This window comes from Anopheles moucheti, chromosome 3, assembly GCF_943734755.1.
Source record: "Anopheles moucheti chromosome 3, idAnoMoucSN_F20_07, whole genome shotgun sequence".
Taxonomy (NCBI): Eukaryota; Metazoa; Arthropoda; class Insecta; order Diptera; family Culicidae; genus Anopheles; species Anopheles moucheti.
This window is the reverse complement of record NC_069141.1, coordinates 59,458,112-59,470,127: the sequence shown is the minus strand read 5'-3', so window position 1 is coordinate 59,470,127 and position 12,016 is coordinate 59,458,112. Positions and strand designations below refer to the sequence as shown.

At 41.4% G+C, this 12,016-nt stretch overlaps 4 protein-coding genes across 4 annotated transcripts; 1 reads left to right on the top strand and 3 right to left on the bottom strand.

Moving 5' to 3' along the window:
• Positions 1-1,687: 1,687 nt before the first annotated feature.
• Positions 1,688-2,681, bottom strand: LOC128302866 (antigen 5 like allergen Cul n 1-like). The gene is made up of 3 exons (XM_053039712.1): positions 2,651-2,681; positions 2,076-2,580; positions 1,688-2,015 (listed from the first exon to the last, which is right to left on the bottom strand). Exons 1-3 carry the CDS (start codon positions 2,667-2,669, stop codon positions 1,688-1,690), a joined length of 852 nt encoding a protein of 283 aa, XP_052895672.1. The 5' UTR covers positions 2,670-2,681.
• Positions 2,682-5,677: 2,996 nt separating this feature from the next.
• LOC128303750 (antigen 5 like allergen Cul n 1-like) lies at positions 5,678-6,611 on the bottom strand. Its single transcript, XM_053040808.1, has 3 exons — positions 6,593-6,611; positions 6,015-6,522; positions 5,678-5,930 (listed from the first exon to the last, which is right to left on the bottom strand). Exons 1-3 carry the CDS (start codon positions 6,609-6,611, stop codon positions 5,678-5,680), a joined length of 780 nt encoding a protein of 259 aa, XP_052896768.1.
• Positions 6,612-8,463: 1,852 nt separating this feature from the next.
• Positions 8,464-9,405, bottom strand: LOC128304319 (venom allergen 3-like). The gene is made up of 3 exons (XM_053041495.1): positions 9,381-9,405; positions 8,785-9,310; positions 8,464-8,716 (listed from the first exon to the last, which is right to left on the bottom strand). Exons 1-3 carry the CDS (start codon positions 9,397-9,399, stop codon positions 8,464-8,466), a joined length of 798 nt encoding a protein of 265 aa, XP_052897455.1. The 5' UTR covers positions 9,400-9,405.
• Positions 9,406-10,552: 1,147 nt separating this feature from the next.
• On the top strand, positions 10,553-11,470 carry LOC128304855 (antigen 5 like allergen Cul n 1-like). Its single transcript, XM_053042095.1, has 3 exons — positions 10,553-10,571; positions 10,643-11,150; positions 11,224-11,470. Exons 1-3 carry the CDS (start codon positions 10,553-10,555, stop codon positions 11,468-11,470), a joined length of 774 nt encoding a protein of 257 aa, XP_052898055.1.
• Positions 11,471-12,016: the final 546 nt, after the last annotated feature.

The following is a 12,016-nucleotide window of genomic DNA, read 5'->3' as shown; positions in this document are numbered from 1 at the left end:
AATGCGGTGTCCTGTGTTTGGTTTTGTGCATGGCGCAAACACTAATGAAACTCATCAAATGTTTGTACAGGAAAGCGAATACTAAACGGTTAATGCATGCAGGTGCTAGATAATTTTTTTAGCATTAAACCTGAATCACCTTATGAATCAAATACAGTGTAATGCTCTATTATATGTCATTCAATTCAGGTGTGATGTGTTCTTTTGATGTAATGAAACCAATAAAATGTGTTCAAGCTTTCGATTCACCTGTTAAAAATGTGGATTGCTATCAAAACCACTTAGATTGACTTTTTTTGGGAAAAGAGGTCGGATACAAGTTCGAACAAACTCATAATTGCTTGTTCAATCTACAATCGAGATAGTATTGTGATTAAGAAAATCAATTGATAACCCTTTTGCACCAGAATGCACCTAGCCCACCCCCCTTTCCTGGAAATTACAAACTTCACCCATCGATAATGTTTCGCTTATCTGCTCCGTATGATGTCTAACGCAATGATTCAAGCGCCAGGAGTATAAATACTCCACGTCTTTCCAAATGGCTTCAAACCAGTTTCGGTGGGGTCCAGACGTGAGCCAACTCAGTACACTGCCAGCAAAATGTTCCGCTTTGTCCTAGGTACTGATGGCTTTTGCTTGGAGGTCACTGCTAATCCAAAACATCTTTCTCTTTTTTTTGAGGTAGTTCAATCGGTACCATAAACGGGTTTGACCTGCGCTATCGGAACAGATCGGATCATACTGTTGAAAATTTCAAAGAAATTGCAATAAATCGAAGTTTATACGAAATAAAAAAGATTTAGCGAAAGAGCAGCATGGGTTGTTGCTACCCACACTAATCTGATTATTCGAGACCTTATCAGACGTCTACATATCTTGATCACTCTTTTCTTGGCTAGCTTGACTAGAAGCAGACAAAGGATTTGGTATTGAGCGGATGAAATTCAATGATAAGGTTTGTACTGTTTGTTTCTTGTTTCAACAGAAAAAGTTAGCACCACTCTGTTGCGTGTTATTGGTGACACTACCATACTGTGGCATTTAGATCTCCCGCGCCTCATACTCTAATTAATAGGACAATATCTTTCAAATATAGGCCACATCCTATTATTACCAGAGATCAAAGGAGACCAATAGGACCAAAACCTTACAACGTTGCTAAAAGTACACCGAAATTGGGCTACTAACTCCGGGCCTGCAAGTCTAAACGACTGTACGTCGGGACTAGGGATGATGCTATAACTGTTTCCAGGTCTTGGGCTACTACACAAGTTAGTATGTACTATGTATACTACCGAGTACAACCGGGATGAGAAGCATCCGTAGGATAAGGGAAGCAAATGTGACTCATCTTCATAGCTATAGGTTTTTTTATAACATTTTAGATAATAAGAATAGTTTATAGGATATAAATCTCGACCGTTCTTCAGTTAATAAAATAAACAGTGTTTCTGTCTTCATATTAGCAGGTTTATTTAAAGCTAGTAAGACTGGATGTATTGTATAGTATACATGTTTTGACATAATTTTAAACTTAATAATATGACTCATAGAATATGGTCTTGTATAAGGGCAGCCAGACAAAGTCGTTGTTAGCAATCCCGAACAACCTGGGATAGATGAAGTCAGCTATGTGCATAATACATATCCAGGGGTTAGTACAAAGCATCTCATTGCATAGCTTTCACCCATGCAGTGACACATGAAAAGGATCAGTTTCTGTAGAAGAGCACTCAACGCAGGGTTGCTCCACTGTGTACTGGTTCGGTACAGGGTTTATCGACTCGTCCGGCGAACATAGCCCACTTAGCTCTTCAATTGGATTTGGCCCCGTAGTACACGCGGAGGCGACAGTTCCGTTTTTGTATATTGAATGTTCTAATGCGTTCGTGACGGCATAATTACAAACAAAGTAGTACGCGTCCGAACCACCGTCCAACCAATGCTGTATAGCGCATCCAAGTTTGTCAGTTTGATCGCTTACCATTTGAGTAAAGTGCCCTATCGCTGGTCTGAAACAGAAGGAAGAATAAAAAATCCAGTACGACATAAAAGCACTCGCTACATTTTACCCTTCGTATCCTGCCGGATAGCTATTGAGTTGATCTTGCGTAGTGTCTTTATATTCACTCCACCATATATTGATGCCGTTCTTCACCAGATCCTCAGGCGCCATTGTCGAGCCAAACTTTGACAATATTATGTTCTGTCCGGCCCACCGGTACACACGCGTATTACGACAACTATCGTGTACATCGATGCAGCTACGAGCGTTGTGGCCAGCTTGCTTTGCCAATTTCGTATCCCAGGTGATCGTGGGCATGCGAGTCGCTGGAAGAAAAGATTCCAACTGACCCAGAGCAAACTTCGATCGACGTGTGTTGTGCTCGTACAGTATCAACGACTGGAGATTCGAGTCCAGTACTACTTCTTCAGCACTCTTGCCATCGCAGGCCGGACCACCGGTTGCTGGAGGAGGATTACAGCCGACGTTCTCCAATTCTACAGAGCAGTAAGTTGTGGTGCAGTAGTCCGTTTCTGCCTGCAGGCTACTGAGCAAGCAACATGCTATCGTCACTATGAGAAGACAAGAAGATATGTTTAACACAGTACGTTCAATTAGCGGCATCAGAATGTTTCGTTCTACCGAATATCCAGCTCGCCATTCTTCAAGCACTTGTTTCCCGTCGCCGGTTCAGTTAACTGTAGAATGACACTTGTGCAGCCCGGCGTTTTTATATCGTCTTATAGGAAATAACGAGAGTTGCTTCGAAACCGAACAAAGAATTGACCGTATTATTGAAATACACTGCATGTGTGCATGTGTTTTAACTAACATCACCACACGTTAGCACGACTGCAAGTGAGCAAACATTCTGCATCCAATATTGTTCCAGATTCGCGTTGTACAGCGTAACGAAAGTTCTGGAAGAATAATGCACAGCTTGATCCAGCGCGGTAGAACAGTGGTTGAGGATCGTTTGGTTAGTTATGAAGAACCAACGTAGTTTGAAAACTTCACTTGAGTAGATTAACTTGAAAGGACTACCTTGACAGGAGCGTTTATAGTGTGCAGTCTGATTGGTAAGCTCAATATCAGAGAGGCAGAAGCAAACTTTCCCAACTTTCCACTGGCTAACAGTGAACGCAACATGCTTGTGGAGAATAAACGTTTGTCGCAACTCAGATAGATTCACATTAGAAGCTTGCTTTCTGTATATCCTTCCTTCAAATCGTACAAAACAGCTAGTCCAGTCGTTGCAGACCGTGCGAGGTACTTCTTACTACCAAGACAGGATCTCCTCAGATGCTCTACTATCTCAAACCAGTTACCCGTTCTTGTTATAATGGAGGTGTATTATTTAAGCCATCGTTGCCAGAACCGGTTTGCAACGCACTTCGCTAGCTTCCAGGTACTTCTAAGAGTTGCTCCTTTTCCCACGTCTTATACTCTGTCTTGGATCATCTAAGTTGCTCACCTGAAAATAGATGGGTGTTTAGGATTATTTTCTCATTATAAAGGACTGGAAGTTAATGGCCTAGAGTTTATCATCGCTTCTGATTGTTGCAGTATTGTTTCCAGCGTTCCTTTGTCCAGTTTGCGTGGCGCATCGACCGGCGCAGAGTACCGATTGCGGTTTTCAATAATCTAACTAATCTAACTTGGGTCAGAGATTGATGTTGAGATACGCGCTTGGGTGCTGGCTACCAATCAGTTCAATCGTATTTCGCACATATGTTCGCATTCAATTTGACACATATGTTTTGCTACAACTGTTCTACATGGCACTCTTCATGGAGATGCTTCGAAAACACAACGGTGAGGTCCGCTCGACAACAGTTGTTTCAACAGTAGGGGCTCGGCGAGATGCAAGAAACATGAACCTAATGTATTCGTGTTTATATCAACTCAAATTTACTCAAGGTACGAGATTTTTTTATCGTTTAAGAAAATAAGATGATATTTCGTTGGTTTACTACTATTGACGTACAAAATACAAGAAGTAATGATTATAACCCCAAACGACGGTGGTAGGAAAAACTTAGAATACCTTCCCAAAAAGTGAAGATCTTTAAAATTGTTAAGAAAATAATGTCTATTGTACCGCCCTGAGGTTCATGGGCGCTCTTTCAATTCGTAAAATTTTCAATTAACTAACAACAACTAACATGTTTTTTATAGTAATAATTACAGTTAGTAATATTATCCAGTAAAAGTTACTCATCTCCATTCTGTCTTCAACCGTCGTTCGGAACAGACGTATGTTTTGCATGCTCCGCAACAGATCGCATAGATTATCGGGTTTCGAAAGCCGAAAAGTTAATGGCTGTCCGTATTGAAGTGTTATCGACGATAAGCAGTAATAGTGTTGTGTGTCAAATAGTATACTAGTGCTCAAAGTGTAAAAGTACGTAACAGTAAAGCTTACCAGTTACCTATGTACTATCGTGCTGTGCATCGTGTTATCCCTTTCCTTTGTTGACCGTACCGTACCTTCTCGCTTACTTGTAGGTGTGTCGAAAAGCTCGTCGTTGTTTTTATCTGTTTCCAGAAACAAAATGTTATTTTAACTACGACATGCTGGATTTCTAGCTTACTAGATTTATAGCCGTATAGTTGAACGGCCAGGATGATGCTACGGCACTTAGCCGCACGGTCAGTCGTTGCTACGGGGATTTGGTCCGGATAACATTTTGACACCAGCGGAGGGACGTCAAACCTCTATACACCTCTTCTGACATAGATGACAAGAAGGTGTATAAAGGTACCCGCTCAAAAGAAGTCACATTCGAAGGAGCGATTGTTTCGGGGTTTCGTCGTGTTTGGGAAGCTTTACAGCGTTCCCATTGCAAGATCCTTTATCTCTAGGATACTCACATGAGAGAAATGTAGGCAGATTGTTTGGCAGACGTGATATGTTTCCACAATTAAGGCGGGTTGATCAATTTTGCCGCATTTCAAAAATTTTCACCTTTCGAGCGATACAACGTTTGCTTTCGATTGACGTATCGCTTGTGTTGATATGTCAAGGCAATCACTAATTGTTGCAAATTCGGATTATAAAGGTATATTTCTAACAGCCTCGTTATACTTTGAGACGCTCAAAATTTATTATCGTTCTTTACTTCGTTGCAACAGGAATAGGACGCGATCCTCAAAATGCAGTCCTTTTTATTGCATCGCTGGTTGCGCCCTCTCCCGTCATTTATTCCAAACTCCGATTCTCCAGATGGGCAGGTTGTGTCAAAACTTTGACACTAATTATAAACCGCGGGAACTGTACCGTAACTGTTCAATACACCTAGAACATCTTGTATATACCTGTCCACACGAGGGACAACGAAGATGGCATTTACAAATTACTGCCATGAAAGCATTCTCGCATCAATACCTGAATACCCGAATCATCCGTCACATAAAGGAGGAAATTATGTGATTCTGAAGGGATAGAACTATTTCTACCGAGTCCACCCTGGATAAGTTGCTTCCCAATGGTGGAAATATCTTCCCACCACAGATCAATAAGTTAATTAGTAGGAATACTAGATATTAAGCATAGTTTATGAGATATACGACTCGGCCGGTTCTTTCTATTAATTAAAAACATAATATACTTAATTTACGCTAACTAAGGACATACATCTCGTTCGTGCTTTATTGTCACGAGTTTGATTAGTTGTAAACAGGGACAATTTTTTCAGCAGGTGAGCATAGTCCGCTTAGTGCCGCAGTCGGGTTGCGTCCCGTAGTACAACCGGAAGTAGCTTTTCCTGCCTTGTATACTGCAGTACCAAACACGTTCATAGAAGAATAGTTACAGACAAAGTAGTACGTTTTCTCTTGTCCTTGTAACCAGTACTGCATAGCGCATCCGATCTTGGCAGTTTGATCATTTACCATTTGAGTGAAACGTGATATCCCAGGTCTAAAACAGATGCAAGAACGGTGATTATCAAGAGAAATCTTTTCAAGTGAAATGAAATTAAAGTAGTGTAATTATAACACACACCTCGTGAATCCCGATGGATAGCTATTAAGTTGAGATTGCGTGGTGCCACTATATTCACTCCACCAGCTATTGATGGATTCTTTAATCAGCTGGGCAGCGGTTTTCGTTATGCCTTTAAGCATGGTAAAGGCAATATTCTGTCCGGACCTCAAGTACATAGCTGTGTTACGACAACTATCGTGTCCATAGACGCAACTACGAGCATTGTTACCGGCTTGATTTGCCAATTCCGTATCCCAGGTGATTGTAGGCATGCGAGTCGCTGGCAGGAATGGCGCCAACTGGCCCAGGGCAAACTTTGATCGACGAGTGTTGTGCTCGGAAAGAATCAATGTCTGCAGATTGGAGTCCATTACCACTACAGCAGGACTCTTTCCAGTGCAGCTAGCACCACCGGATGCTGGAGGAGGATTACAACCGACGTTCGTTAGTCCCGGACGACAATAAGTTGTTTTGCAGTAGTCCGTTTGCGCCAGTAGGCCACTCACCAAGCAGCATGCGATCGTCACTAACAGAAGTCGGAAAATGTTGATCATCTTTGAATATCTGGAAGCTTCAATCGGTATCGATCTACCTACCGAATATGCAGCTCGTCATTTTCCTACCACTTGAATTTCCAGTACACTGCCTGAAGACACTTGCGTAGTTCGGCTGTTTTATATCGTTTTAAAACAAACAATACTTGTGCTGAACACCAACACACATTAAGCAGTTGTATTGTAATTTACGGTTTGTATTGTAATTTACTGTTTTAATGTATTTGTCGTCAAGTATGACTACAAGTGAGTAAACAAGCTGAATTCATTATTGCTCCCATCTTCGTAGCAGAGAACTTGTTCAATATTGGTTGTGCTTGGCAATCTATTTTTTATTAACTCTTAGTTATCACGTATTACATGTACTCGTATCACAGTATGAACACTGATCGCATCCGAGGAACACTCCTTTGCCGTGGACAGTTGATCGCAGACTGAGTGGTGTATGCAGAATAGCCTGGCACATGAACGTATGCGTGTGTGTTTGTGCGCTGTATGGCTGAATACAACCACTCAGGCAACGTGACATTACTTCAAAGCAAAGCTGTTGTTCCCATTTTGCAAGGCCTTGGAATTTGTGATATGGGATCGCATGTGATATGGGACCAATCTTTACAAAATGTAGGTAAATTTGTGTAAAACATCAAAAGTGGGTCTACTCCTTCCTAATTACAATGGAAGGAGTGAAACGCAGCGTCTTCATGCCAAAACACCATAATGAGGGATTGGGATTCGAATAAGAATTCGAGGATTCGGGCTCGAAGAATCCTTTTAATCCCTTTAAGGATTCTATTATCACATCACTGATGCACTGATCACTGCATCACTGGTACTGATGCCGTGCGTTGTAGGGATTGTAGCCAGTTGAACTTGATCTTTGATGAAGCACAAATTATAAATTGGCAATAATGACGAGACCATTTTAAGTGTAGATGCATCCTTTTCCAGTCCATTATAAAACCCAATCAGCAGTGAAGAATAAGTGTTAGAAACTAAGCGGACAGAACAGTAACCTATAAAAGCAATGAAATAAAAATGCCTAATCGACATGCGATGCTCAATGATTTGTTTTATAATTACAATACTTCGTAGTGTAGTCCCTGATTCTTATAAATAAGCTTACAGGATGAATTTCCTATTTAAGATTAACACAACTTTCCATGCTGTTTTAGCTTATCGTTTTGAAAATTTTGATCAAAATCATTGTTGAAGACACACTGAACGTAAGCACTGAATAACGACAATATTTTGCATTTATGATTTTTAGCTCCGGTTCCATTGGAATGCTAAATGGAAGCATTTTTATTTCATAATCTTTAATGATTTATCAAAAATAGTTTTATTTCTAGCTTTACAGCCGTTTAAATTTTGTGCTATGCTTTCAACACATTTGCATAGTTCGCTGTTAGGATGCTGTGCCATTTTGTGCCGTATTTCAGCGTGTACATCGACCTGAAATAAAATATGGTATAATTACTTAAAATATGGCCTAAGTCAGATTAAAGGGGTCGTTATACACTTAAAATATTTTTTTGATTCTGGCACTCGGAATGATACAATTTATGCAGATAGTGATGACGAGGATGACAACATTGACAATTACATCGTTGATAATGTGCTTGCAAACTCCAGTGATGGGAATTTTAATGTTAATTATGAAATATTACAATATGTATAGTAAATAAACTAATGATAGATTTTTAAACAGTTTTTATTTGTTTCTGTAGCTTAGTCGTCTTATGAGAATATTTAATTGAAACTAATTTTGTTGTTGTTTAAATGTGGAAACTTTTGTAGATTCATGTACAACATAATTTCGGAAATTAGTTAATACGATTAAGACGCTTTCAACAACAAGTTAACCACAAAAATTGAACAAACATCACAATCGAACTTTATTGCAGTGTATTGGATTAGTTAGGAACGGGCTTTATGTTTTCAGCCGGTGCGCACAGTCCGCTCAGTGTTTCAATCGGGTTGCGTCCGAAAGTACAACCGGAAGCAACTTTTCCAGTCTTGTATACTGCAGAACCAGCCACATTCGTTACAGCATAGTTACAGACAAAGTAGTACGTTTTCCACTGTCCATCCAACCAGTACTGCATAGCGCATCCAATCCTAGCGGTTTGATCACTCACCATCTGGGTGAAATTTCCTATCGCAGGTCTAAAACATGTAAAAGAAAGATGATTATTAAGTGACATCTTAGAAATAAGAGTAACTATAACACACACCCGGTGTAATTCGAAGGATAGCTATTAAGCTGAGATTGCTTAGTAACACTATATTCATTCCACCAGCCATCCATTGCATCAACTATCAGGTGGGAAGTACTTAGGATCCGTCCGGTAAACTTCACTACGGCAATGTTCTGTCCGGCCCACGCGTACACAGCTGTGTTGCGACAACGATCACGAGCATAGACACAGCTACGTGCATTATTGTCGGCTAACTTTGCAAGTTCCGTATCCCATTTAATCGTAGGCATGCGAGTCGCTGGCAGGAATGGCGTACAGGACGCGCACGGCTTCAACTGGCCAAGGGCAAACTTTGATCGACGTGTGTTGTGCTCGGAAAGAATAAAACTCTGCAGCTGGTAGTCCATTACCACCACGGCAGGACTTTTTCCAACACAGCTACTACCACCGGTTGCTGGAGGGGGATTACAACCGACGTTCGGTACTCCTGTCTTACAATAAGTTGTTTTGCAGTAGTCCGTTTGTGCCAGTAGGCCACTGACCAAGCAGCTTGCGATCGCCACTAACAGAAGAGGGAAATTGTTGATCATCTTCGAAAATCTGGCTGCTCCTCTCGGTATCGATCTACCTACCGAATATCCAATTTGCCATTTTCTTAGCACTAAAAGGCACCTGAGTTTCACTGCCTGGAGACACTTGCGTAGTTCGGTCGTTTTATATCGTTTTAAAACAAACAATACTTGGGCTCAACACCAACACACATTAAGCAATTGTATTGTAATTTACGGTTTGTATGTATTTTTCGCATACGTATGACGTAACTACAATGTAGTCCGATTGCAAGTGAATAAACAATCTGCTTCCATTATTGTTCCCATTTACGTAGCTGAGAGCTCTTTACGATTACACTCATCTCGTCGAATTTCGATGAAGTGTTATTTATTGTAATAGCAAGCTCAATTCGTGTGCTGTGTTTCGGATAAGTGGTTGTGAATGATAACTGTGTTATTAGTAGAAGTTTTAGCTACTTATTAAAAGTAGTTTCTGCTGTGAGTTGTTCTGGAAAGTGACATTATTGAAGCAGCAATATTGAAAGTAAAGTGGATTACTTTGTACATACATAGATCATAACATCTACAAGAGGAGATATTATCGGCCTGATCTAGTCTTATCCAGTTGTGTATGGACGTGTTTATCCAGCATGTTGATGTTGTTGATTTACAGAGCAAAACGAAACAGACAATCGTCTACAACGAAGTACACTTACGACTACTCCATCCGTGAAAGAATCTAGATCCAAGGTATACGACTGATAATTAAACAATTCTTCTGAGAAACTGTGATAATGTTGTTGCAAATATAGATTAATCTAATCAAGAATTCAATACACTATTTTCGTGGTCCAATTTGGTGATCTGCCATTCCAAACCTGATACATTTTACTTATTTGGACGTTTACCTATGCACCTTGCGGATTTGAACAAGAATGGTCCTAAGTCGAACTACATGTAGATACTACTGTTTGGGTTATCGGAGATAATCTACTCAATTCTACGAATAAATAGCATGAACACATGATAACCCACCCATTTGAGTATTTATCAATAATCTTAATCGACGTGAGCTTGCTTTCCTGGAAATCACAAGCTTCGCCTATCGATAATGTTTCGCTTATCTGCTCCGTATGAGGTCTAACGGAATGATTCAAGCGCCAGGAGTATAAATACTCCACGTCTTTCCAAATGGCTTCAAACCAGTTTCGGTGGGGTCCAGACGTGAGCCAACTCAGTACACTGCCAGCAAAATGTTCCGCTTTGTCCTAGGTACTGATGGCTTTTGCTTGGAGCGGTTGGGGTCACTGCTAATCCACCATATCTTTCTCTTTCTTTTGCAGCATCACTTCTCTTGGTGGGTCTATTCGATCACATCTACTCGGTCGACTACTGCACGGCCAACCTATGCCCGAGCGGAGTACCGAATGTCGGCTGTAATCCTCCGCCACAGACAGGAGGCCCCGGCTGCTTCGGACAATCTCCGGCAGTAGTGTCCATTACGGCGCACCTGCAAACAATCATCCTTGAGCTGCACAACAGACACCGTTCCCAGATCGCGTCCGGAGGAGTGAGCCCGTTCTTCCCGGCCCGACGCATGCCCACCCTGGTCTGGAATGCTGAGTTGGCCTCACAGGCGGGACACAACGCACGGTCCTGTGTGTTCCAGCACGACCAATGCCGCAACACGGAAGACTTCGCCTGGGCTGGTCAGAATCTGGCCATTAAGCAGTTCTATGGACAGACTCTCACCGTGGAGAGCCTGATCGAAGATTCCGTACGCATGTGGTGGGAAGAGCATTTCGATACGTCCACCGCGCACATCGATAGCTACCCGAGCAACCATGTTGGGTGAGTAATGGAAGACTGGCGCTGGAAGAATCGTGTATGATGCTATGACGAGATCTCAATTTTTTCCGTACAGACCCGCTATTGGACACTTCACGCAAATGGCTAGCGATCGTACCTGGGCCGTGGGATGTGCCATGCAGAACTGGCTAGAGGATGGCATTTGGATCACGTACTACTTCGTGTGCAACTACTCGTTCACCAACATCGTGAATCAGCCAGTGTATGTTACCGGCGCTACTGCCTCGGGATGTACGACTGGTGTAAACTCGCACTACTCGGGTCTGTGCTCGGAGAATGAGGTAGTTCAATCGGTACCATAAACGGGTTTGTCGTGTTTGATATCAGTACCGATAATCGTTCGGTTGAAAATTTCAACGAAATTGTAATAAATCATGTGTTAAATCAATGAAATAACGAGGAATTAACAAAAGATTAGCACGGAATTTTGCTTCTTATCTGATTATTAAGTCACCGTATCACCACCGACGACCGTATGTCTGGATCGCCTTTCATAGTACAGCTCTATTGAATGGATTTCAATGATAAGATTCCGGCTGTTTGTGACTTAGTAGGCTTATCTAAAAAGCCGATTGTGAGTATCGAAGCTGGTCATAATATGTGTTGTGAACAGAACGCTACGAAGGTGTTTGGCTTCGATCAACACATCTTTAGATAGATTTGTGATCACCGCAAGAAAGCATCTTGAACTTGGAACTTGTTTCATGGCGTAACACTTGTTTATGTTATTCCTCCCAGCTGTAAGTAAACGATCCAAATATCCGGTAGTTAATACAAAGCCACCCCATTGAACTGTCTTCTGTCTTGCCATTATTGCGAATTTCAATGAAATCTTGGGATTTTTATAG

What these genes read in the sequence shown, in the direction of transcription:
- LOC128303750 (XM_053040808.1), bottom strand. An exon ending in TATCCATCGGGATTCACGAG is followed by an intron (nt 5,931 to 6,014) that starts GTGTGTGTTATA and finishes CATCTGTTTTAG; the next exon opens with ACCTGGGATATCACGTTTCA.
- LOC128302866 (XM_053039712.1), bottom strand. An exon ending in TATCCGGCAGGATACGAAGG is followed by an intron (nt 2,016 to 2,075) that starts GTAAAATGTAGC and finishes CTTCTGTTTCAG; the next exon opens with ACCAGCGATAGGGCACTTTA.
- LOC128304319 (XM_053041495.1), bottom strand. An exon ending in TATCCTTCGAATTACACCGG is followed by an intron (nt 8,717 to 8,784) that starts GTGTGTGTTATA and finishes TACATGTTTTAG; the next exon opens with ACCTGCGATAGGAAATTTCA.
- LOC128304855 (XM_053042095.1), top strand. An exon ending in TACCCGAGCAACCATGTTGG is followed by an intron (nt 11,151 to 11,223) that starts GTGAGTAATGGA and finishes TTTTCCGTACAG; the next exon opens with ACCCGCTATTGGACACTTCA.